Genomic DNA, 26,160 nt, shown 5'->3' on the forward strand with positions numbered 1-26,160 from the left:
ACATGCACTGTGAAGAATGTGGGTAAATTTGCAAAAGACACAGCATGAACTTTATATTAAAGATTTGTGTCAAGGAGTCCTCAAGAAGCTTGACCACTAGAATGTGTAAATGCTGAAAGCAAGAAATTTTAATCATGACTTCATAAAGCCCTTCCACCCCAAAACTATACCTGCTTAAACAGTCAACCCTGTAAAAAGGACTCCCAAATATATATTTTCGTTAAAAACGGAAATTATAGAAATCAGGTAAATGAATAAAAATATTGGTCAGAATTTTAATTAAAAGTTTTTTTTTTAAATCCGATCTTCACCCTGGGTTCTTCCGGTTTGCACAGTGCACAAACACCCGTGACCCCACCTAATGGCGTCACACACCCCTCGTCCAATCAGAGACGGCGATTGACCCATGTGTGTATTGTTTAAACTGCTCAAATGCGACTGGCTTTTCCAGCACAACCAAAACTTCCAACAAGTCGAGCGATGGCGGCCATCGTGTCTGTGAGTACAAACGCCAAAGAAGAAAACACAGACGCAGCGCTCGGCTTCGTCGCCCGTCCGCTCCATGAAAAGTACGACCTCGCTGCACCCGCCGATCGCGAAAAGTGGAGGCTCGGAGAGCGCCGGCATTCGGAGCTCGAAGCCGGCGAAGAGGTCCCGACAGTGGGACGCCAGGGTCGGCGGAGGGCCGACGAAGACTTAACACCGCTGAGCCCCCAAGAGATTCAGAGCCGCCTGGAGAGAACTCGGCGGGAGTTTTACAACCGCAGGAAGATTATCATCAAAAATCTGCCGTGTGACGTCAGCAATCAGGCAAGCATGAAAACCTTTAGTGATTGAAGTGACAGGGGTTGTTTGGAGAGTCAGTGTTAACCTAGCTGTGCCACGCTACTCTTGTTAGCCTTCTGGCCAATGAACACAAGGTAGTTTATTAATGTTAATTTGTACCCTTTTGCCTACATTGAACCGCCCCTCTTAAATCAGCCACACTTTACAGTACGAATTAAGTAAATGGTTGTACATTATACTTGTAGTAATGCGTTCGTGTTTAACCTAATGAAAGCCCCGCCGGACTGATAACTGTCAAGTGTGGTTTGAGCCGTCAGGCCTCGCCAGTGTCCACGCCGGGGAATTTAATTTCATTAAACAACAGTCCTTGTCACAATTGTGGATTAGTAACACCCAACGTATAAATTTATATTACTTTTACGTTGGCCCAGTGTCAGATTTTAACCACACCAATCGGTCTGATAAAACTTAGATTGGCATATAGTGCTACTCTCCCTCCTCCCCCTGTTTTGGAACGTGCGTGACTCGTGGGGAGCAGTGGGGCCTGCGGGTGGTACCATTGTTCGGGAAAAGGGGGGTGTTAGTAGTTGGTGGGGTTTCGAGATGCGAGTTTCGTTCAAACAAAAGGTGGAAGGCGTGCGGACAAAACGCTTCAGAAAGTGCTCGACAGCATCGCCGTTCGGTTGTGAATGGACAAACGCAACGTCGAACAATTCTCTCCTCCCAACAGAGTCTGTCATTGTCCTCTTCGCCCCTTCCCAGCAACCTGCTTTACCCCCACGGATCATGATCCGAAAATAAAGAATTAAATTAAGACGGCCAGCGTCTTCCATCAGAATGTAGATTTATTTATGGGGGTATTTGCGTTTTTTAATATTCATTAGTTAATGTATTTATTAATATTTCTTTTATTCATTTATTTTGCTCTTTCTATTCCAGGAGGTTCATGATCTGCTGGCCAACTATGACTTGAAGTACTGCTTCGTAGACAAATATAAGGGCACAGGTTGGTCATCTGTGTACTTGAAAATTAAATAAATAAAATCTGCACGTGAAAGTTTAGAACATCCGATTATATAGTAAAGCCATATTGCGGACCCCAAGTTCAATATTAGCTTTGTAGCTCGACTAACATTCTCATCATCTCCCTCGCCCGACAGCCTTTGTGACGCTGCTCAACGGCGAGCAGGCTCAAAGTGCCATCAAGGAGTTCCACCAGCATGCGCTCCGCGATCGGGACATCTCCGTGCAGCTGCAGCCCACCGACGCCCTGCTGTGTATCGCCAACCTGCCGCGCTCCTTCACTCAGCAGCAGTTCGAGGAGCTGGTGCGCCCCTTCGGTAACCTGGAGCGCTGCTTCCTAGTGTACCGGGCATCCAGCGGCCACTCCAAGGGCTACGGCTTTGTGGAGTACATGAAGAAGGACTCGGCGGCCCGGGCTAAGTCGGAGCTGCTCGGGAAGCAGCTGGGCTCGCGCATGCTTTACGTGCACTGGACCGAGGTGGGCTCGCTCACGTACCCGCTGCTGCACTCTAAGTGCCTCTGTGTGGACCGGCTGCCTCAGAGTGCCGTGACCCCCCAAGACCTCCGCAACGCGCTGACTGATGCCCACCCACCAGTTTTCTGTCAGGTCAGACTTGCCGCACATTGATGCAGTGATGCAACATTACAATGTTTGGAACCCCCTACACACTCCACGGTGACTGACAAGTATTTTGGACAGTGATATTTATGCGCTTGAGTAGATTTGACAGTTGGCGTGTTGTGGTGTAGTTTATCTCATGAACTGCTACTTCTCCAAAATATTTTCTCCCTTCGGATACAGTCCGGCTTTCCCGTTCTTGAACGTTACCATTCGTTCAGAAATGCCGGTTAAAGTAAAACTGCGGTTCCTAGTCACGCAAGTGATGGATTCTATCACCGTTCAGTATTTCTAGGCTGCCATAGAAGTTAAACATTCCAGAAATGTCTTCCATCATATGGCATTGTTGTTCATTTGTGCCAACTCATTCGCTATTCGGGGTAATGGCGCCACTTGCTGCTTTGGAATGCCCTTGATTGGCAGCTATATTTTTCAATGTTTTTGTTTTTTTTACGTGTAAAGACACAAAAAAAAAAGTGTACATTTGACCTGATGGAAGAGGATTTTGTGTGGTGGCCGAGAGAGGGGGGGGGGGTGTTGGGGGGGGGTCCATGTGTATCTCTCACTGCCAATCACCTTTAGCTCAGATTGCTTGTGGCCGTTGCTGGTTTCCATGGTGATGACCCCCTGACACCCCCAGGTGGTGTCATTCAGCAGACGTTTCTGGAATGACAGAGTATATCTCTTTTGAGCACGCGTGGTCACTCATTTTCTGGTGTCTTTTTAGTGTTCATTCTACAAATTGAGATAAAAAAAAATGGTGGAATGGAGGGGGGTCATTGTAGTTTTTATTTTCACAATTGTAACTACTGTGGTACTCGTGTATTCATGCACTGATCTCTTGTGGTACGACGGCAGTGTTTCATTGTGTGTGTGTGACAAAGCTGAACAAAGGCAAGGGTGGCTTACTCGCCTTTTTTTTTTTTTTAAACAAGCACATATTCAAGGGGGAGTGGTTGCTTGTAGATTTTGTTTTGAAATGACCTGTGCCTCCACCTCTCCCCTCCGTAGTTGGCTCAGGGACAAGATGGAAGTTTCCGGCGCTTCGCCATACTGGAGTTTGCTACGGCTGAGATGGCCGAGGAAGCTCAGCAGCTGTCAGATGGCCGTTTGCTGGGCGGCACGCACATCAGAGCGTCCTTCTGTGCCCCCGGTCCGCCCGGCCGGAGCATGCTCGCCGCTTTGATCGCAGCCCAGACCATGGTAAGTGCACCAGACCCACTTTTTGAGACAGCGTAGCCTCGAAAGTTGGCTGCAGTCAGTGCATAGGGGATCCCGGTTGACCTCCACTTCGTCCAGAACTTATTTTTCAAAACTTTGTATTATCGAGACAAATATTTAGTTGTTTATGTGCGCACGATCTAATGATCCAACCCCCTCACAGTCTGTGAACAGGGGCAAGGGTCTCCTTCCGGACCCCAGCGCCATGCAGATCCTCTCGGGTCTCAACAACCCGGCCGCCCTCCAGATGCTGCTCAACCCTCTGTCGCAGAGCCACAAACAAGGTGACGAAGGCTTCCTCCGACTTTTATCTCCGTTTGCACCGCCGCGCCTGACGCCCCGCTGCACAGGTCTCCTCGGGGCGGCCCCCTCCATGCCGCTGCTGGCCAACCCGGCCCTCCCTGCCATGCTGCTCCAGTTGCTGCTCCAAAATCAGGCGAAAGCCCAGCAGGTGCCAACAGCCTTTTTTCTTTTTTTTTTTTTTTTCCTCTCTCATCCCAACATCTCAACCCTTAAGCACTCAGACTGTGTTGATTCGTCCTTACAACACACTCATTCCCTCCTCTCCTTCCCACTTTTCCATCAGCAAGCCTTTCTGGGAAATCCTCTTCTTTGGGCTCAGGTGCTGTACGGTCACAAAGGCCCTCTAGTACCCTGTGTGAGTGCTAATGGTGTTTGTGCCTGACCGTGTGAAGTGCTTTCTTCCCATTCACACCCCCAAAATACCTTCCCGTAACAAACTTTGAACATGCGCTCACCCGCCGCTTCATTAGGTACGCCTGCTGCGTCTAATGAGATCAAAAACAAGCGCGATGAAAGATGAGAGTGCTGATTTTTCGAGAGACGTTCGTGTCACGTGCGTCTGATTGAGACGTTTAGCTGATTTAGCTTCACAATAAATCCATCGGTGCAATTGCTTCTCAATCTTTAAAAAAAAAAAGAAAAAAGAAAAGTCTTCTCAATTCAAAATAAACCACGGCTCTCTTCACATTGGCACTTTGCATCCAGGAGGTGTAGCACTTTTTTATTTTTTTTATTCCTTCTCGTTGCACATGTTGATAGAAGCTGTTGTTGATGAGAGAGGTGTGGAAGTCTCCATTGATCGGCATGAGAGCGCTGGGAGTCGTAGATGTCGCTATTACAGCATGCATTAGATCGCTCACGTTTGCTACAAAAGCAAACGGGCAAAAGTAGTATTGTAACAGCCGAAAGTTTGTTTGTTTGTTTATAACACACATACAGAAAAAAAATGTGGAGCAAATTTGCCATGAAAAGTATTAAGATAAGAAAAAAGCCTTTATTTGTCTCGCAATGGAGAAATTCCCAATAATTTTCATTAATTATTATATTAAATGTATTATTATTATTATTATTATGAATTTAATTATTCCTATTTAAATATCATTTAATAATGTAATTAAATTATTACATTAGACAAACGTAATCTCTTAAATATTATTATTAATGGAGCTTTCTACATTTCCATTAAGCACAAACACATTCGCTTAATGTCAATCTGAATGAGCAAAGATCTTGTCACGGTATTATTTTCCAGGTTTGGCAATTTAGCTGGTGGACCTAAAGTTAACTGGGGAGTGCATTTGAATCATACCTTGATGGTATGGATTCTTAGTTGACTTGTCGTGATACAATCGGTATAAAGTGCTACAAGCTAACAAAATGGCGGTGAGTACTGTACAGGATGTACTGATTCCGTGTTGTTGTTTTTTTTTTTTTTTTTTTTTTGCGTGGTATGTGAGTTTTGAGTGCTTTTACCACAGCTGGACAGCGTGTGACCTTCCCTTGCCACTCAGGCTCTGCTCTTTTTCTCCTCTGCCCAGCAGGCAGGACTCCTGCCCGAGACTCCTCTGGCCCCACTGCCCGTCCAGCAGGGAATCCATCTGCTGGGAGATCTGCCTCCAGGTCTGACACAGCCTCCAATGTCACCCCCCCCCCCCCCCCCCCACACGCCATGGATTAATTTCTGAAATGAAAACGTCTGGGGTTTTTGTTTTTTGTTTTTTTCTTCCCCGTACTATAACACACAGGTGGCGTAGTCTCAGGTCTGGACCCCCTACCCGCATTGAAGCAGGCGCCTCTGAGCCGCGCGATGGCAAGGGATCAGGAGTCTCCCAGCTTCCCGCAGACTCCCTCTCCCACTCTGCAGGGTCTGTCTGTGCCGCTGCTGGGCTGCATGATGGCGCCAGACGGCCTCGCGGCGCGAGCGGTGAGGCCTCACCGCCCCGGCAACCCCACCGAACTCGATGCCTCATTTGGCCGTTTAATCTTCTGTCATTTCCCTCTCATGTCGACGCTCAACCACCCGATGCGCAATTTGAAATGGCCTCTGTTAAAAAAAGAACAATTTTCCAACGTATACTTTTGAAGTCTACATTCCATGCATTGCTTTTGTTTTCAGTTCTGTGAAGAGTCCAATGGTTCATTCTAAAACACAGCGACGGTGCTAGAAATGGATTCCTTTCACGTACAGCCAAGCTCCACAAAATCGACAATCCTCTTTGAAACAATAGCAGCTACAAAACAACGTATTAATTAGGATTCAGGAATCTTAGTGTCTTCGCATTAACTCATTTACTCCCAAAGACGTTTTTAAACGTCTTTTCAGACTTGGTCGAGAATTGGCTGGTACTGAATGAGTTGTTAATTGGAGTTCATCTCCCCCCAACCCCCCCCCCCCCCCCCCTCCAGGTCTCCATCCTGGGAGACCAAACCAAAGATGTTACTCCTCCCCAGACTTCCTTTCTCTCCGCCAACAATGCGTTTCCCTCAGGTGAGTCGACCCCGTCTGTCCAAACGTTCCTCTCAGAGTCTCTGTGTCTGATGGCCGCCTCCCTGCACATTGGCTCACGGTCCTCCCAGGAGCCAACTGCAGACCTCACCCATACAGGAAGAGACCCACGCTAAGTAATGTGTCCAACCAACACCTCGCCATGCACCCCAGCTACAACCTGCACTACCAGGATTCTTACAATGCAGAATATCCTCCTCTTCACAGAGTAAGCGCAGTACAAAAGGGGGTGTATATACCGTCAATTCCAATTCAACATGTTGCGCTTGTCGCTTGCATTTGACATCCTCCATGTTGGATGTTTTCTGCAACCGTTTAGTCATTAGCCGAGTTCTTCAACCTGGTGTTTTGTGGTCAGGAGCAGCTGCAGCACTTGTACAAGGAGCAAGAGAATCACCACATGGGTGACTCGACATGCTTCGGACAGCAGGTAGATCCCCCCCCCCCCCCCCCCCCCCCCGCCCCTCTCTCCTGAATTATCTGAATGAGATGAAATTTATGGCACCGTGGCCGAAGTGTGACAAACGACGCCACCTTTTTTTTCTGGTTTGGACAGCTCTCTCATCCGTCAGACTTGAACCAGCCCCACTTCACTTTGCCGCCCAGCCCGCCCCCGTCCTCGTATTTCAGCTCGGACGCCTCCGCTAATGGCTGCCTGCCTCCCAGCCAGCTTAACAGGGTGAGTCTCAAGCTGATGTCACTTTTTAATTCTTTATTTTTATTTATTTTTTTTATTTTTTTAAGCCTTCTCTTTAATGTAGCGCTATTGATTTTCATGTGTGCGGGCGTGCGTGCGGCTGTAGCAAAGAAAAAGGCCATGTTCAATCACCACTGCAGAAGATTGTGTACTAAAGCACACCCAGTCAAACTATTCCCCCCCCCCAGGCCGTGGGGATGCCTCCTGTGAGCCACACCTCTGGCTACCCTGCAGGACTTGTCAACACAATGAAGGTAAACCCCTCTTTTTATATAATGATACGTCTAGAAGAGCACAGACCCTTGCAACACCTAAAAGTAATAATAATAAATCATGATTGAAAAGTGTTTGGCTTGGAAATTAGGACACGCCTACCAGTCGGGATCACAAGTGCGTTTGCTTCAGACAAGGTGGTACTTGGAGAGCTAATTTACAATTTAATCACCCCCCGCTTCAAGAAGTTTTAAACTTGTATACCTACACCAATAATGAGAGTTTGAAAGTAGATTTTTTTTTTTGTGACAGTGCTAGAAGTTTGGGACTGAATTGTTTACTTTAAGCAAATCTTACACACGGGGAAAATTCCCATGATTCAACGTTTTAAACCGGGTCGCGCCAACGCTTCAAAAGTGTCTAGCACCAACGAAATGGCTACGTCAGGGATATTTTTCCACCTTTGCCACTTGAACCAAACCCAGAGAAGGTAAGAAATTGCTGACATGGCGCACCCCCCCACTGGATGGAGTAAAGGATGCCGGCATCCAGCCCCCTCCAAATTCATTTTTTTCATGCCAGGAACTCAGTTTCCCTTCAACGCCTCCCCATTTTAGACCCCCATCGGGAGCCACAAGCGCGTCTTCTCCCGCCTCATCCCGTCTCCGGAGCCGAGCCCCGAGGGCGGCTATGTGGGCCAGCATTCCCAAGGTCTGGGCGGCCATTACGCGGACTCCTACCTGAAGCGCAAGCGCATCTTCTAAAAGGGAAAACGACACAAAATGGCGCCGGGGAGAAGCCAGGATGTGACGAGATCGACACTGACTGGAGGTTCTTCCAATTATCGCCCCCCCCCCAACTCCTTTTTTTGTGTTTGTGTACATATAATTTTAGTGTGTTTATTTTTATTTTTATTTTTTTTTTATAAATAGCGCTTTACATTTCTTGTTGGTGGTAGTTGATGATGTTTACCAGCAGGGACCTTACAAAGTTAAGCTAATCAAGTTATTTGTTTTGTTTTTGTTTTTTTCTCCTTGTTTGGCGTGTAAGCAAATAGTTTGGCCGGTATTTTGATGATGTCACTGAAGTCCGACACTGATGTCTTCCACACTATTCAGATAAAGGGATGCCTTTGTTGTGAACATAAACCACCCAACTCTTGTCTTTTCCTTTCAATGCCCCCACCTGTCTTATGGTGTCCCCCCTCCCCCTTCCTTTTGCACTCCACCCAACACGCCTGCCTTGACAGAATTGTAGAAAGAAAAAAAAAGTATTCCTGAGCTTGTTTCATGTCGTTTACTTGTCTTTTGATTGGCACCTGCGGAGTTGTCTTGTCCCCCACTTTCCACGAGTTGAATGCATTCGGAAGCGCACTAGTCACGCTGCTTGTTTTTTTGTTTGACAGGTTTTAAGCGTTTAAGTCCTCTGGCAGTCCAAACAATTCACCATGTTTTTTTTTTGTGCATTTTTTTTTTCATATTTTACTTCAAGTGAACAATTTGATTATGAAGAACCCATTACCTCCTTGCAAGAAGACGACTGACTATCCTGAGCCTTGACGCCGCCACCACCTCTGTCTTTTTATTTGCTGTGTAAATAGTTTTCATTCCTTTCTCTCTTTTCCCGAAATGTTTGTGTTCCACAGCCAGAATGTCTTCTGGTCCGGTGCTTCTGAATGATTTTGCAGCTTGTTGTTCAAAGACCGAGAGACACGGTCCAAAAACTCGATTTGACTTGATTGTAACTGCTGTCTCTTCCATGGTCACCTTTGTAATTTTTGTGTGAGAGAAAGAGAGAAAGTAAATGTTATTTAAACTCAATCTGCTGTCACTTCATTTTTGGGGGAAGGGTGGGGGGTATTTATAATATGGAACAATTGCTACCTTTCAAGTAATCGCATCCGACTGTTGGTTTACTTGAAAGGTGCTATTAGAAAAATCGTTATGAATCGTCGTAATAGCGACTTATTGCCATGGCAACCACACGTCCCTTTTCTGAAGCGTTAACCAGTCAGTCCACCAGCTGGCTCCGTTACCGCTAATGCAGTAAGTTGAAAGCTTTTGAAATCAAGTGTTTGAGAGACTTAGGTTAGCACCGATTACCACGCTGTAACCTTCACCCTCCACCCGTAGGGGGCCCTCTCGTGCAAAACAATTGGACGCTTTCAAGTTGACACTGCAAAACAAATGGACTGTTTTGACTCGGGTTGGCCTTTGGTGAGTTACGTTGTCCACTTTTCCAAACTGAAATCCACCGTACCGTCAACGTACTTTTGTATTAAGCGCCTAGCACTGCGTGTGTCCGTCACAAAGAGGTTCTCTTTAAACGGTGACGCCATGAAGTGGAAGTGAAGCATCTGCACGGTAAACAAGTCAAGTTCTCATCGAAGCCAAACAGCTGCTGCCCGAGCTGCGAGCTAAGGTGCCCTTGCCCCCATTCCACGCTCCCCCCCCCCCCCCCCCCCCCGTTATCAGGTGGCGGGAGGCCCGCGGGCGCCTCTAATGTAACCCATTAGAGGCGTGTAAAAGCGCCGGGGGGTCGGCATGATTATTTAGCAGCTTGTTGTGGATGAGGGAAGAATAATTGCCCTCAACGCTTGATAACGAACAGACTCGGAGAAAAAAAAAAAAATTAACTGGAGGGGGTGGGCGGACGGGGTATGTCAGGGCAGTGCCTGATGACGTTTGGCTTCAATTTCAAACCGGGGATGCCAAATGCAATGATGGGTCATTATCCATTGCGTTGAAGCACAAAATGTATCAAAAATCAATTTAATTCTGTACACTCTATTTGGTTGTGCCATAACCATATGTTTTTTTAATAAAGTACAGTATTGTAGTGTGCTACCTTTTTTTAATTTAAAACTGATGACAAACTTTTTTTTCGTGAGGGTGGGAGGCTGGAACAGTCACCCCCCCCCCCCCCCCACTTCAGTCGACACATAGTTTACCTCTTTTTGTGAACAGGGTCACAGAACATATTCAATTTGTAATGCAAAGCTTCACTCTATTGGTATAGAAGCAATTCCAAAGTTACTTTGAAATATGTGCCCTAGAAGTCATTGGGTCAAATGAAGTTTCAGCCGATTCAGTAAGTGCCTGTTGACATCGGGAAGAAGCCCTGGAGCATTGCAGCACTGAAATGTTGGTATAAAATATGAGCTCAAAGGATGAAAGATTTGGATAAAGTTCTTCTCCAGGACGATCTTGCTATATTCACTTAAAAAAAAAAAATCAATTTTACAAATACCGCAGAATGATACGGCTGGTTGGTTTATTTCCAGCCCGGCTGTCATTACGATCGCGGCGGCTTACCAGTGGCCGGCTTTATTTCTGTCGTAATTGTCATCTTGAATGCTCTCAGACCTGCAGCTCATACAAATGTGAGATTGCTTGCATACTATATTCACACCCATGCTGAATGCTTCTGCCATTCCTGTAGACACAGTTTCTCAAAGTTTGGGGCTTTTTGCGGCCTCTTACTTTTTCATGAAGCCCCCCCTCATGATCTCAACATTAGTTAAACATAACTACAGTGGTGCCTTTAATTAGTTAATTAGTTCCATGTTCGTAATTGAAAAGTGTCTCAAATCATCTTCCCCCATTGAATATAAATGTCATTAATCAGTTGAAGCCCCCCTCAAAAATTGCAATGTGTTCTTTAATGAGGAAAAAAAAAAGATTTATAATTTTATTACTTTATGAAAACATTCAGTAATTTCTTTTTTTGCCTCACTCTTTCCTTCAATGCATATTGGGCTGCTCATTCTGGTCTGCGCACCATGGCCACCTGGGAGCAGTATCTCAGCAGGAGAACAGCTGTGCTTTGCACAGGATAAAGAATATCAGACTGTGAGTATTACCTGTGTTGGTGCGGCAATGTTTGTTTTCAGATATCAGTTGCTTAAACACCACCACAACCACAAGATGGATGCTAATTGTTAGCCTTATTTGTCCCATTGTTGGTATCAAACACAAAATGCAGCCGAAAATGATCTCTGTGGCATCTTGAACGCTCTTTTTCCCCCCAAGACTATTTGCTAATCTGCCAAACTGTTGCTTGTTGTGAAGTGAGTCACCTGCCACGATACGACACGATCAACTTTGCTCTTGCAAGTCAAAGCCAAAAATCGGCCATTTGGCAAAAAAATCCGTATGGAGGGCCACTCATATTTTAAGGTACCACGGTACCGTGTGGTCCCCCAAAAGACCATTGGAATTAAAATATTGCTAAATTCTGGAGGAAAAAAGATGTCACAGGAACAAATGCATATTTTTGAGAAGAAAAAAGTGGGCCTTTTTTAACTGTTTTTAATGCTTTAAAAAACCGCATCAGATTATGTTATTTTATGAGATAAGAGCTTTTAAGTGGGCCAAAGGTAAGTTAGCGAGGAATACATCGTTTGTTTTATTGTGGTGCCTGTCCCAGTCTGTACAGTCTGTGTGTACTTTTTAAAAAATGACACAGGGCAATTTATCCCAAATAATTTTGCAGACGCTAGCTGGATGTGGTGGACCTGTGGGGGATCCTTGAAACCTCAGTTTGAGAACCACCTCCGCAAAATAGCAATCACTGCAAAATTATTTTTTGGTCCCTCTTCCACGCTCCAAATGGGAATGATTTATTGCAATGCTATGTGCCGGAAACAACAAAAAAAAAAGTGCTAAAAATGTAAGCAAATGGCGTATGTGGAGCGCGCAGCTGCTGTTTATAGCAGTATTAGTCAGAGGGAAGCAGCACACTTCCCCTCGGTGACAAACACTCCATTAAGCTGCACAGCGTGGAAGGTAGCTACCGCGCGCTCTTTCGCATCGTTGAACTCCATTTGGACCAAGTTTTAATGATGTTACTTCTTATTAGATGCCAGAAGGGCGCAAATATCCTGCTTGAATGATGTTGCATTAATTCACAAACAATAGATAAAATGGGGGAAAAGAAACTAAATTGTGACTCTTTGTATTTCTATATTCCCTGCAAAATAGGAGTGTGCAGCCACAGCAAATACAGTTTAACGTAGCAGATCTATTAGGAGCAAGCAGAGTGCAGTAGTGGTTCGGGTTTTTGCCTCACAGTCCACATGCTTTGTTCGGATCCACAGTCTCCACTTGGATGCAGCGCTCCGTTTCGCTGTCTCCTGCAAGTGGCAAATAAACACACAAGCTAACATTAGCATTAGCATACCCATGTACGCTATGCCTCGGCTGCGGATACTGCCGAATTCCAATCCGCATTCTCCATTTTGCTGTAGTGCTCCATTTTTTTCATGGGAGTGGGGGGGGGGCTGCCCTCAGTCTCCTCTTGAATGCAATTTGTCTCCTTGAAATGACAGAAATGAACCCGCTAATGTTAGCGTACCTTGTTTGCCATGCCTAAACTGACACCACTGCATGACACAACAGTCTTCACTTTGCAGAAGTGTTTTTTTGGGGTTTATTTTTTGCCGCCCTCAGTCTTTTTTGAGATCAGCCATTTAATCACAGGGTGGCTCACACCCCTGAAGTGCAAACCTAAGGGGGTCACATTCAACGGCCATGTTCTAAATGATCTCAAATCATCTTTGGTGAAACAATTTTAACACAATGACCGCGTTATCGAAAAAATTGAGTTTTTGCCCAACACATTCTTAATAGAAAGAAACAAACCAAAAGTCAAAAGCACCATTTTGAGTTGTGAAGAATGAAGAGATTTTTGCGTCAGCTAGCAAATGAGCGCATGTAGGTAGAAGTAGACGACGAGAAAGTCGTCGACTCGATAGCATGACCTAGCTTGACAATGTTTTGCAGCCCTTATCGTCTTCTCTTGAGTACAGTTTTCCTCCTTTGGTGCGAGACAGAGCAATACTGCGAAACTGAACAAATACCGCGCATGCACGCACGCACCCAATTTCAACCTGCTGTCTCGCTCGTCTTTCCTGAGAGTTTGAAGGCGACAGCGTCGAAATCCAAAGCTTCCCCTCATCGTCATTTCCACTCTTTCCCTCGTAACATAACAGCCTGCTCAATATTAATCGTCTCCACTTGCGCTCCTTCCTCTTCTATCCTTGGCTGCCACTTGTCTGGCACCTGATCAGCATCCAATTAAGTTCCTGGGAATCACAGTCTCCCAGGACATGAAGTGGGAAGTCAACACCATCTCCATCCTGAAAAGGGCCCGGCAGAGGATGTACTTCCTGAGGCTGCCGAGGAAGCATGGCCTGCCACAGGAGGTGCTACGACAGTTCTACACGGCAGTCATCGAATCAATCCTGTGTTCTTCCATCACGGTTTGGTTTGGGGCCGCCACAAAAAAGGACAAAATCCGACTTCAACGGACAGTTAGGACGGCGGAAAAAATCACTTGGCACCGCCCTACCCACTCTTGAGGACTTGCACACTGCAAGAATCAAGACAAGGGCACGGAAAATCCTCCTGGATCCCCCGCACCCTGCCCACCACCTTTTCCAGCTACTCCCCTCAGGCAGACGCTACAGATCCATGCGCACCAAATCCAGTAGACACTTAAACAGCTTCTTCCCTCTAGCCATTAACTCCTTAAACAGTCACTGACGTAGTCACTCTTCTTGTACTACAAATACTGCTACTGGTTACTCTAAAATGGTTCAATGATTTGTTGTTTACGATGATACTAATGCAGCGTGTTATACCGGAGACAAATTCCTTGTGTGTTCTACATACTTGGCCAATAAAGATGATTCTGATTCTGATTACTCGATATTGTCAAAACATTCGCTCTGCGCGTGTGTGTGTATGTGTGTGTGTGCGTGCTTGCTATTTTTGGGTGGAAGAGTTGTTTTCCCTCCCTACTTTTCTTCTTTTCTCCACATTCACGTGGAGGAGCTCGTGTGTGTGTGTGTGGGACAGGCCGCCAGCATTTCGAAAGCACGTCACTTTGCCTAACTACTTAATGAGAACCGAACATGAGAGTGCATTCGTTAATAAATCAATCAATAAACAAATCAATGTCTGTAAAATCCTTACCAATGGCATGTGCCATTTTCTTGTCAATCCTCCTGTTTTATTTCAACTCTACTGCTGTCCTGATCCAAATAATCGCGGCTCCAGCGCTGTCAATTTGCATTTGTGTGTGTGTGTGTGTGTGTGTGCGTAATCGAGTTTCCTGGTGTCCTGTGTCCGCTAATAGTTTGCAGAGGCTGGAGGAGAAACGACCATGCGGTCACTCAAACGCTGGCCTCCCTTCTCGGGTTACTACTTTTTTGTCCCGGCGACGCCATTAGCGCAACTTTCTCGGAGCCGAGGAAGCTCTGAAAATCGAGTTTGGCGCTGTCGTCCGAGGTCCAACGGGGGGGGGGGGGGATATCCTTCTCCCCCGAGAGCGGGCCTCATCATGTCGATATCAGCCGTGAGCAGTGAGCACGGCAAGAAAATACTGTGGAAACTCTCAAGTTCGATGTGCGGTCTCTGCGCAGGAAATTTCTGTTACTACCTTGAAACCATCAAATCCTTTTTTTAGGGGGGGGGGGGCTAAGGTGTCAAGGGGAAAATGTTAACCCTTGAATTTTAGAGTACATTTGGAGACGTGCAAAGCACATTTTTAACTGCCAGTGTTAAAATAAGGTATCTGCTGGCAGTCGTGAGTATTGGTAGTATACTGTAAAAACAACAACAACCATTTCAAGGCAACAGACCGCCTTAACATGTTAAGATGGGCAATTCATAGAAATGTTTCAAGTTTTGTTTTTGCGAATAAAAACCCCAACAAAACAAAAAAGCGTGTACAGAACGATTTTTCCTTGCTCTGTGGCGCGAACATTGTTGCCATAAATCTCAGTCAGTTATAGTTTGAATATACTCATATTAAAAATATGAGTAGTGTTTTTTTTACAGTGTGGTAGCAAATATCTTTTACAACAACAACAAAAAAAGGGATTTTCATGCATGTGCAAATATAAACAAGTGACCTACAGTTGTCAAGTGAAAAGAAGTCATCTGAACTTGACACACCAGACGGAAGATTGTTGATAACAAGCCAACTAAATTTGAATGATTAAAAAAAAAAATCACAAAAGGAGGCTTAAGAATTACGAAAAATCAAGCGCTCCTCCCCGCTCTCAAGCACTGTGGGCATGTCCACTAAACCTGCTTAAAAAAAAGTGCTTTAAAGCACCCACACCAGCTGACTATTTCAAAGGCAGGTGCATTTTTAGTTAGCTTTTTAAAAAAATTTTTGGCGAGGGGGGTAAAAAAAACAGCTCAAATTTCGCCCGATTGTCACATAGCTCACTTAAAATGGACAAACTCACGTGCACACACTCACGCATGGGCAACATCAATATTTCATCAGGTCTCCTCTGGCCCAGATGGCATCCATTCCCAGAATTCCCAACATTCCCCATTGGCGGAGCGTCACCGAAGCCACTCGAGCCCCCCCCCCCCCCCCCGAAGCCAAAATGCACCAATCGTCCAGTTGACGCTGAAATTCAACGTCACACCCTCTCACCCTAAAACCAATCTGACATATGAATGCATTATTCATACCCACGCCGGAAAGGTTGACTGGAGGGCAGCTGAACTTGCAGGTCCACTTAAGCCCCCCTAAACACCCCCCTTCTTTCTTTTCCCCTCCCCCGGCCAAACCATGACTCACACGATTGAGTTGAATCCCCGCAGAAATTATTCATAACATAGCGGACAGTAAGTCTCCGCAAATACGGAAGCCATTTGACATTTCAATGATTGCTGGCCCACGTGAGCATAAAAGGCATACCTGAGACATTTTGAAGGCCGTAAAGCAAAAGAAGGGGACGCTGACGGAGCGTTCGGTGACTGTCATCCTTCAGTGCTGGCGAAATGAAGTCTCCAGTCCTTCGATGGCATGCTTTCGATGTTTCTCTCCTCCGATGATGCAAATGATCAGGATGGCGATCGGGCTTTCGTCGAGTTTGATTTGCTGTGGTGAACCCCGGCAGGGGAAAGTGGCTTCTTCTTTGAAAACGTTGGTCGTAAAATGATTTAGGAATTATTTTGAACTGATAACCTGTAAACATGGATAGATTTTATCCCTTGTGGGATCAAAATCTTGAGCCTGTGTGCTGGATCAAACGCTCAACCCATTTTGTTGGGTAGAAAGAGTGTCAAGAGCAAGTAATACATTCCTGATCTCGAGTTTCTTTACAATTCCACTTTCGGTGTGGTGCAATAACTCATGACTTTTAAGTTACTTTTTAGTTCTCATTGAATGTAGTTAATTTGGGCGGTGGACGGCTGGTTCGATTCCGGCTCCGGCCTGCCTTTGTGGAGTTTGCATGTTCTCCCCCTGTGCGTGGGTTTTCTCCGGGTACTTCGGTCCGGTAATGGAACAACCCAAACCTTGATACGACATGAGACAAGCTCAACTTCTTTGAAAGAGTAGAATCATGTCGCTATCTCCGAACCAAACCGTCTGCTTCCATTGTTTTAAAAGCGCCGTCTTGTCTTGATGTACAGCTTGTTGCACCTGCGGTGTTTATTCGGGACTTCCACCACGTGCGACGGCTCCGGATCGTAACGCATTACCGGATTCGGTAACTGTAATAATATTGCTCCGTTATCACCGAAATGTAATTAACCCTTTCAGGGACAGCGGTTACGACAGTGGACATCGTATGTCATCGGGTTACTGCACAGGTGTCAAAGTCAAGGCCCGGGGGCCAGATCTGGCCCGCCATATCATTTTATGTGGCCCGCGAAAGCAAATCAAACATGTTCGACTTCCATGATGCTTGCTCAAGGCTGAACGGAAATGTCAAACTGTCATATCTAATACTGAACAACCATATTTTCAAAACAAGTTATCCATCAAGTTGTTGTTCACTGTGGAGGTGGTTAAACATTTACAGGATGTGGTTTTACAAGATTCACAGTCATAAGCGCCCTCCGAAGGGGAAAACGTAACGACAATGTGGCCCGCGACAAAAATGAGTTTGACACTTTCTCCACAACACTTGTCTTGGTCCGTTTTGGAGCCCATGCTGAGTTAGCTGCAGTGTTTTACCCCATTTGGGTTCCTTTTAACCCGCATTTTTACGCGTGTCTGCAGCAAATTTCCTCTTTGCTAATGTACTGTAATTTCGGCCAAAAGTCACAGCTGGTCAATTTAGCCGCACCGCACTGAGCAGCCAGGAAAAAAGACACACCAACGTCTGTCCTTCGTAGTGACTTTGAGTTTTTTTTTTCTTTCTTAAAGAGAACTAAAAAGTGGAAAAACATGCCAGAAGTGATTTTGTACGACGTATACTTTGGATGTCACGCTGCGTGCGCGCCACTCGCGAGGAGCGGGAGGGTGGGAGGGAAATACAACCACAATGGATGAGCTCACATTAAAAAAAAAAAAAAAGGGTTGAGCTGACAAATCATGGAGGAGAACAGGCGAGCAACCAACCACCACGAAGGGCAGCAGACAGACAGACCGAGAAAGAGAGAAAGAGAGAGAGGGGGGAGAGAAAGAGCGAGAGAGAGAGAAGAGGAAGCCAATACAGTCGGAGAACTCCACCAGTGATGATGAGGACGAGGGAGTGATGGAACCACACTGAAGAAGAACCTCATTTTTTATTTCCCCCCCCCCCCCCACCACCACGGGATGGATGTGAAGTAAAAGAGAGCCCGGATGGTAGATCAGGACGACACGAGAGTGTGGATGAAAGCGCCTTCATCTCCACGTCTCCCCATGGAGGAATCTCACCAGGCTTCCCCGCGCTGTCGGGGCGCATCCAGCGGCTCCGCGTCGTAGCCCGCCCGGGGGGGGGGCGTGTGGGGGGCGGAGGCGAGGGAGGGGGGGGGGGGCAATTTCTTTGGAATTTCTTTTGCAAGAGCAATAAGGAGCTTCTGCGATAAGTGGCCCGGGGAAGAAAAAGCAATACATTCTCCTTTCAACAAACACAACCCCCCCAGCCGGCGCGCCATGAAACCACAGGAGGTGTCAAAGTTGAGGAGAAGCGGCGCCTCCTCACCTGAATGCCGGACCGACCGAGAGATGAGAGATTAATTCCAAACCGAGCGCCATGAGATGAATCCAATCGATGCTGATTTTTGGATGATTTCCGACTCCGGACCCGCACATGAGCACTGTGATTTCTTATCCCACCCCGTGTTCTTGTAGTCATGCGTGGACTTTGCGCTCGACTGCAGCCACATGACACATAGAAAAGAGTCCGATTAGCCACACGTGAAGTACCCAAATCAATCCCCCCCCCCCCACCACACCGGCACCCCCTTTCTTTTCTTTTGATTTCATTATTTCTTTCTTGCACCATGATGGAAGCGCCCACGCCGTGCTCCAAGAAGAGCCTGTCCCTCTCGCTGCCGGTGCCCCGCGAAGGACAGGCGACCCTGAAGCCCCCGCAGCACCTCTGGAGGCAACCGCGCACCCCGATCAAGATCAAGCACCGCGGCTACTCCGACACCGACCGCCGCCACCACCAGCGGCACATGGAGCGCTCGGACGCCGTGGACACCAGCGACCGGCCGGGACTCAAGAAGTCGCGCATGTCCTGGCCCTCGTCCTTCCACGGCACCACGCACGCGTCCATCGTGGCCACCCGACGGTAAGAGGAAAGACACGGCGGGAGATCCCCGATGATCGTCCCGATAGGCGGATGCGTAAAACTGCCGTGCGAAAGCTGAAAGGGGGTGGAAGGAAAAGGGGCGAGAGAAAGGGAGAGAGTGGGTGGCCGGTAACAACCCCCCCACCCCCCTTCCCTTTTTAAAAAATGTAAATAACGCGGGGAGCCTGCAGGGTTAACCGATGTGAGGCGTTTTTGTGCGTGGAGGCCATGGGACGCGTGGGTTTATGATTTCATTTTTGTTTTTGGAACGCAGATGCGTAATAGTGGTTCTGGATGGTCAGGTGAGATCCGCCCACTCCAAAGAAAGCTGCGCAAAAATCCAAGTTGAAGGCCCTGAAAACAATGCCAATAATTCACTGTTCATATAATCATGGGACCCATCTGAGGTTTTGGGTGAAAAAAAGGAAAAAAAAATAGCACTTTGTCATGAGTTTTCGTGCCACGGGATGCCGCTAATGCCTTATCGAACTAGGAAAGTCATACAGTAATTGGTACGGCGGCTTTTTATGCCCCCCGAAATCTATATTTTTAAAATGTAAATGTAATTGTGCCCCCTTGATCAAAAGCGGATGCCGCTTCTACAAGACTGAACTGTCAACACCGACAACCTATCGTCGAAAAATTTCCGGCCCAGGTGGATGACGAGGGCCGCCACCCCGTTGTGCCCCCCCCCCCCCCCCCAGCTCTGCACGCCGTATGTAGATCATCTTAAAGACGTTAAAAAAATCAGTTAGGGACACAGAAACCAATACAGTCTGTGCACAAATTTCCTTCTTTCTAAAATGCTCGAAGTTGCCACAAGTCCCGTCTCAACATGTTGGTCAGTCGTACAGCGTTTGCCAAACTTTATTGAGCCAGGGAACATAGTTTACATTAAAATAAAAGTGCATACACAGGTTAACTGTGTGCCTTCTGCCATCTAGTGGAAGAACAATTAATTGTTACCTGTTGCGATATGTTGCTGGCATGGATAGGTGATTTGCAGATCAAAGTCGCTGCATTTTTTTTTTTTTGGAAAAACTGGAATAACCTGTAAACAGTTTAGTTTCGAGGGAAATGCGTCAAGATGAGTTTGAAATGATTTGAAAATATTTAATGAGCACAGTTTGAGGTTTTTGTATTTGTTCTAATTACCAAACATCTTGGGGGGTGGGGGGGAGGGGTGTTAATTATTCAGCTTTATGGGCAAATGGTTGTGTTTTTTTTCTTTTTTTTTGCCTTTTAAAATGGATTCCAGACATAACTGTAGAATAGCCGTTGTCATATCTGCCTCACAAATCTGCAGTTCTGGGTTTAAGTCTTGGCTTCCTGTGTTGAATTTCCACGTTGTCTTTTGTGCATGGGTGTGTTTTCTTGCCGTGTACTTTGGCCATATTGTGGTGACCATCTAGGATGTATACTGCACGTCTGTACTTCGCAATCAGTCAAATTTCCTGTTCTATGTTAGTCATCACACTTTTCCCAACTTGATTGAGCGGGGTTCTTTTTTTGTGCTAAAACTGACTGTGATTCTGAACTGTTCATAATTCCTTCCGCTTCGATTAGAAAGCAACAAAAATCATCAGCAAAAGACTACTAGAGCATCTGAAGTTCATTTGTGCATAATCCGAAGCATGTAACAGTGGTGGCGGGTGTATGCTGACTCCCCTTTAATTTGAGCTCGAGCGTGATGATTCAGTTTGAACAGCCACATCCCAGTGATGAGAGGGCGTGCACACTTTTGCAAGGGCATGTTACATGTGCACGGCACGGTGGGCGACTGGTTAGCATGTCCGCCTCACAGGGCGGAGGTTCAGGGTTCGATTCTGGCTCCGCCCTTCCTGTGTGGAGTTTGCATGTTCTCCTCGTGCCTGTGTGGGTTTTCTCCGGGTACTCTGATTCCCTCCCATATTCCAAAAACATGCACGGCAGGTTAATGGAAGACTTGAAATTGTGATTGTGAGCGTGAATGGTTGTTCGTCTAAGTGTGCCCTGTGATTGGCCGGGGACCAGTTCAAGGTGTACCCCTGATGAAAGCTGGGATAGGCGCTAGCTCACCCGCGACCCGCGATTGGAAAATGAATGGATGGATACACGTGTCTGTTTTTACATTTGAGTTTTTGCAGGTCGTCTGTCACATTCATGGTGAATAAAAGTTTCAAAATGCTTTATCTGGCTATTCATCTAAAATCACAAAAACCAAGCATTTAAGCACAAGTGTGTAGAGCTTTTATAAGCACTGCATCGTAGGACGGGTTGTCATCTCCCTCAAGTCTTGACTTTTCCGAGTCGTGGGACTGACATTCCCGTCGCTCGAACGGTTTTCGGCCATGTTCCGAGCCGACCGGAATGTAACCTCGGAGGGCGGTAAATGTATGTGACAAAGTTAGGAAGTACAGCCACCGCCAGACTGCCACGCAGATGCCGCTATTCTTTCATCAAAGTGTCACACGGCGGCCGCTCTCGCTTCCCAGGCGACGGGCAAATAACGCCGCAGCAAGCCGTACGACCCACCCTCTGAAAAAAAAAAATGGTGGCAGCTCACAAAACACACAGAGATGGAATTACGCAACGCGTGTTAATCAAGACGATTAGATTAAGTGCATTTCATCAAGTGTGAGTCATGGAACAATGCGGTTTTTGATAAGATTACTTGGTGCTCGCACGACGGCAGCCCCATTTATCCTCTCGATAGCTGCAGCTGCTTCATTTTGTCCTGGTGGATGAAAACACGTTGTGCATGCTTGACTGTCAAAGCTTACATCATTGCACCTTTAGGCAGACCATTAATGTGACGCTATGCGAGGAGCTTCTGTTTGTCATGAATCATTTTCGCCCCCCCCCCAACCCCCTTAAAAAAAAAATCTACAAAAAAGTGTTTATTTTAATGAGGCTAAGTGCCAGTGTGTGCACCGCGACCACATACTGATACACATCGGGAGAGAACAAAAATGTGAGTCATCCTTCATGAGGATAAAGAATATATGCCTACGTGTATTGTAATATATCTGTCGACATGTGTTGCTCCACCGTTTGGATTTAAATATCCACTGCAACAATGCCACTTTGATACGATTTGTTTGCGCGTATATGGCGTTTCCTATTATGTGTTCACATTAGCAATAAGCTGACAAACTAAACTAAGTAAAGACACACCTTGAAACTTTGCAAAGTAAATCGTCAAATGCTTAACTGAGCTTGCAGGTAAATGTGCTCCGATGCGAGTCAAATGTGTAGCATTTGAGGTGTCAAGCAGGTTTCCAAGCATTGTCGGGATTGCCTCGTTTGGTTACGACCACCTTGCCCGCCCCCAATGGCCAAAACAACAGTTGAAATCAATTACGTCGACCTCAGCCTGTAAAAAACAAAAGAAATTCAAGACCTAATTTCAGATCACACCAAGCCCCGACAGAGGTTTGGCTTTTCAGGGAAACGGTCATAAAAATAGCCTCGAGAAAATAGATACTCACTGTAAAAATAACCACTGCCTTCGTTTACATCCTCCCAGCTTGCTCCTTCCACTGAACCAGCGAGATTATTAGCCCGATAACAAATCCCCGCAAGTCTCTCTCAAGGGCCCTTATGTCCATCTTCCGTCTCTGTTGTCCTTATTCGATTTTTTTTCCTTATTTCCCCGCAATGCTGGCCTGCTACTTGGGGCAGGCCCCCGGCAGGAGCCAGATTGATGGAAGAATCCGTTTTGTGTTGTGGGATCTTCGGGAAATGCTTCGGGGTGGTCCAATCTCCTGCCCGTCGAGACCGAGCGCCTGCCTTTCTCCTTTTGTGGGCGGCTCACGGTGAGAGAGATGGAGATCATTAGATTCCTACAAGCGCACTCAACCGACTCGTGTTTGTGTGTGTTTGCGGGGGTGTTTGTGCTGTAGGATTGGAAGCTGGCAGATGAATGTTGTAGCGATGAGAGTCAGCGTGTGTGTGTGTGTATGTGTATTTACGAGTGGGCCGCACACAGGTTAGCGTCTGACCCTCAGCCCGTATGGACAACCGTGCGCCTTGCTTTATCTTTTTTTCTTATAATTTTTTTTTTTTTAAATGTCCACCTCGGCGGGAGGCCAGAGGGATTTCCGTCGTGTTTATTCACTATTAATTCTTTTTCCCACATATTCCAATGAGCGTCTACGCTGCTCTCTCCGCTCATGTCCACGAAGCGCTGGGAGCCACATGCCTCATCTCTTTATCGGGAGCGTCACGCATCCCGGGCAGCTCTGCTCGCGTAGCTCAAGGCGAGTTGGGATGGAGAAAGCGGCTCCGTACAAGTCTGCTGGCACTTCGGCTTCAATGGCACTCGGCCTACGGGGGTGGTGGGACGATGGTGTCATGTCGGAGAGATATGGCGCCAGACAGGCGGGAGTCTTAAAAATAGAATAAAATGCAAAAAGAATTTTATTCTATTTTATTCAATTCCAGTCCTGGAACTAGATTTCGTTGGGCACTAACATGTCTGTCAGAGCAAAGTTCGAATAGTTTGGGATTTTCCATAATTATAGTTTGTATTTATTTTGACCTTTGTTTTTTAACTTGACATGATAACTGAGAAAATGTCTATTTTGTCCTCAAAACACTGTGGTCGTGAAAACAAATTCTAGCATTTTTGTCGGTTTTCAGTTAAAATCATGTCGAAAGCAGGCGCTATTTAGCGTTAGCATTTAGCTACTGCACCGAAAGGCTTTGCAGTTTGATTCTTTTCAATCCCCAATATGTCATTCTCTTTGTTTTATGTTTAGTTTGACAGCCAACTGCAACTATTAGTGGCATTAAACAACACGAAGCCTCTTTTTTTTTAATTGTCGAAGAATTGTTCCGCAATTCTATCTGCCAAACTGCTGCATGTCATGAAGTGAGTTGAGTCACTGCCACCACACAGCGCTTGGAACTCCAAATGACATTTGAACTCTAGATTGCAATTTTGCAACGATAGGCAAATGCGGACAATTGAAAACCACTGCTATAAAGTTAAGTGCCCCCACTCGCCACACACACACACACACACACACACACATATACAAGCGCAGCCAAGACTCACACGCTAATGCTTGCATGTAAGGATTGTTTTCGTGTTACCGCAAGAGCAAACTTGATAAAGTCAGCGCGTCGTGAGAGGAAGATAATTGCTCTTAAATTGGTTGCCTGCCAATCGACCCGCTGGATGACCTCATTGTTGCTCGAAATGGAGTCCGTTCAATCCTCGGGGGTGTTCGTCAAGACCTCATCTTGAGGTCAAGGGGATCAATCGGCTTGAGAGGCGCTGGCGGAACAGTTTGGGACAAGTTTTGAAGCGAAAAACCCGAGTGACAGAGGAAACGAGTGGGATTGTGTGGTTTCGGTTCCATCCATTTATGCCTCGTTCAAGATTGACATCATCTGATTCGATGGATTGTTGTCCCCGCGTCGAAGTGAGCCGCATCAAATCACATTGAATCCTGATTCCACCGAATCCACCATTTATGATGGTCGTCGACGAAATGCGGCTTCGCGGGACAGCCCGCTCCGTGTCTTTGGCAAAATGGCAGCACTCCTCCTCCTCCCTTCATGTCTTCCTCCGCTTCCCCCTCCGGCATCTTTTGTTCGACACTCTTGCCAGAATATGCTAATACGAGCGCATCAGTCACCGTGTCCCACGGCCGCCGCGCCGCGGGAACTTCCGAAGGCAAGCATCAATGACTGACGGCGAAGACAAGTCTTTCCCCGCCATTCTGTTGCCATGGTTACCCCCGGGTTTCTCCACTTGTAGAATAGATCTCATTTAGCCCTGCCCCCCAAAAAGGTGACGGCCTGGAATGCATTTGACAAGGGCTTAATGGGATCATTCGTCAACGCGTCCCAGTAGAGGGGTGTCACACGTTTGCCGGCTTGTCACGACGAAAAAGTGAATCGTGAAAATTCGCGCAGGTCTTACAAAGCGACATATGCTTGTTTAAGGGGTATATTTTGCACTTTTGGGATGATTTAAAATAGTTCCCTGATGTCTTAATGGCATTTGTGTCATGCTTTTGTTAAAATACCCTATAAAAAAAAGAATGAACGCACCCTGGTGCCTCGAGATGCGAGTTTAATTCATTCCATGACCACGCTTGTGACTCACGTTGCTATCTTAAAGCATCTTTCCCCCTTGGGGTGAATAGAAATGCCATTAATCCGTTCCATCTTATTTTGGTCCTTGACTGTATGATGCGCTATCATTTGCGTTTAACTCGCTGTTTCAATCACAAACCGCCATTATCGATGCTAACCTGTCAATGGCCTTTTGCATTGTTCAGCATGAAGCTAAGATGTGGTTGTCAATGCTCAATCTGTCATTCTTTTTGTTTTGTTTATTTTGACGGTAAACTTCAACTGGGTGTGCCATGTCGGAACAGGACGAAACGTTTTTTTTTTTTGACGAATTGTTCACTGTTTGCCAAACCACTTCAAGAGAGTTGAGTTCACTGCCACTACGAAGTGCTCATATCTCAAGTTTGCGGTTGCAAGTCAAAGCAAAAAAAAATTAAAAATCAGACAGATGACGACTCGCATTTAAAAAATGTGTAAGTTGGGACACGACTATCTCAAAGCACCACTGTACACTTTCCATATGAGCATTTTTGGCGCATTAGTTAAATTCACTGATATGTGTGGTGTGTGTGGCCCCCTGTAATCTTTTTTGTACTTAGACAGCTTTCTGAAGATGAGAAAATGCTAAAATTGCCTAAAATTTTCTTCTGGACAAAAAAAACAAAACAAAACATTTTTGTTGTTGTTGGGGGTGGGGGGCTGGAATAGCTTCATGCCATTTCCAATGGAAAAGACGAGTGTTCACAGAACAAAAAAAAGTGTATCAAGGTACCTCCGTATTCAGAAAGCTGCAGCCCCCACTAGAATATTTGTGTACAAACAATTAAAAAGTCAATGTTCCACAATATGTCCCCTTCCGTCGGAGCACTGAAGCTCCGCTTGCATCCTTGACTTGGCGTGAAAGCGCAGCAAGTCTCTACTGTAAAGCTGCTCTTTGCCTGCCTCACGGGCCAGCTGCCATCATCATTTAGCTCATAATGAGCTAAAGTTAATTAGCACGAGCGTGGCATTTCGTTGTTGATTTATACTTTAATCGACGCCGAGGAGCACAAGTCTCGCGGAGTGAGAGAGAGAGAGAGAGAGGAAAACCACCCCGGCAAATACAACTCATTTGTGATCGCGCGACCATCAGTTGACGCAGCGGAGTGCACTGCGCGAATTCCCGCTTTGCGCTAATTAGCTTC

The 26,160-nt window shown here is 46.3% G+C and overlaps 2 protein-coding genes and 2 long non-coding RNA genes across 5 annotated transcripts in view; 3 read left to right on the forward strand and 1 right to left on the reverse strand.

Annotated features, from left to right (window-relative positions):
• Nucleotides 1-432: 432 nt before the first annotated feature.
• raver1 (ribonucleoprotein, PTB-binding 1) lies at nucleotides 433-9,188 on the forward strand. The gene is made up of 14 exons (XM_086133115.1): nucleotides 433-810; nucleotides 1,726-1,792; nucleotides 1,947-2,416; nucleotides 3,440-3,631; nucleotides 3,813-3,933; nucleotides 4,000-4,100; nucleotides 5,491-5,572; nucleotides 5,698-5,876; nucleotides 6,359-6,440; nucleotides 6,530-6,666; nucleotides 6,817-6,888; nucleotides 7,015-7,137; nucleotides 7,344-7,409; nucleotides 7,986-9,188. The coding sequence occupies exons 1-14, from the start codon at nucleotides 433-435 to the stop codon at nucleotides 8,130-8,132; spliced, it is 2,217 nt and encodes a 738-aa protein (XP_085989241.1). The 3' UTR covers nucleotides 8,133-9,188.
• A 360-nt stretch (nucleotides 9,189-9,548) lies between these two features.
• On the forward strand, nucleotides 9,549-14,064 carry LOC147192778 (uncharacterized). The gene is made up of 3 exons (XR_015103236.1): nucleotides 9,549-9,584; nucleotides 11,168-11,219; nucleotides 13,439-14,064. It is a non-coding gene; the product is annotated as an uncharacterized LOC147192778 (long non-coding RNA).
• A 4,131-nt stretch (nucleotides 14,065-18,195) lies between these two features.
• pde4a (phosphodiesterase 4A, cAMP-specific) overlaps nucleotides 18,196-26,160 on the forward strand; it is a 51,249-nt gene continuing 43,284 nt past the window's right edge. Inside the window, exon 1 of one of the 2 annotated variants that reach the window (XM_086133232.1) lies at nucleotides 18,196-18,907. In XM_086133232.1, the coding sequence (XP_085989358.1) occupies nucleotides 18,615-18,907 (293 nt within the window). In that variant the 5' untranslated portion in view covers nucleotides 18,196-18,614. The remainder of the gene's footprint in view (nucleotides 18,908-26,160) is intronic. The other variant, XM_086133233.1, reaches the window with a different exon arrangement.
• LOC147192780 (uncharacterized) lies at nucleotides 21,120-23,770 on the reverse strand. Its single transcript, XR_015103225.1, has 2 exons — nucleotides 22,378-23,770; nucleotides 21,120-22,262 (listed from the first exon to the last, which is right to left on the reverse strand). It is a non-coding gene; the product is annotated as an uncharacterized LOC147192780 (long non-coding RNA).

Source organism: Hippocampus guttulatus, chromosome 16 (genome assembly GCF_054856545.1).
Source record: "Hippocampus guttulatus isolate MCC_2025c chromosome 16, RoL_Hgut_1.0, whole genome shotgun sequence".
NCBI lineage: Eukaryota > Metazoa > Chordata > Actinopteri > Syngnathiformes > Syngnathidae > Hippocampus > Hippocampus guttulatus.

What these genes read in the sequence shown, in the direction of transcription:
- raver1 (XM_086133115.1), top strand. Translation starts at nt 433, where the DNA reads ATGCGACTGGCTTTTCCAGCACAACCAAAACTTCCAACAAGTCGAGCG. An exon ending in TGATCGCAGCCCAGACCATG is followed by an intron (nt 3,632 to 3,812) that starts GTAAGTGCACCA and finishes ACCCCCTCACAG; the next exon opens with TCTGTGAACAGGGGCAAGGG. An exon ending in GTCGCAGAGCCACAAACAAG is followed by an intron (nt 3,934 to 3,999) that starts GTGACGAAGGCT and finishes CCCGCTGCACAG; the next exon opens with GTCTCCTCGGGGCGGCCCCC.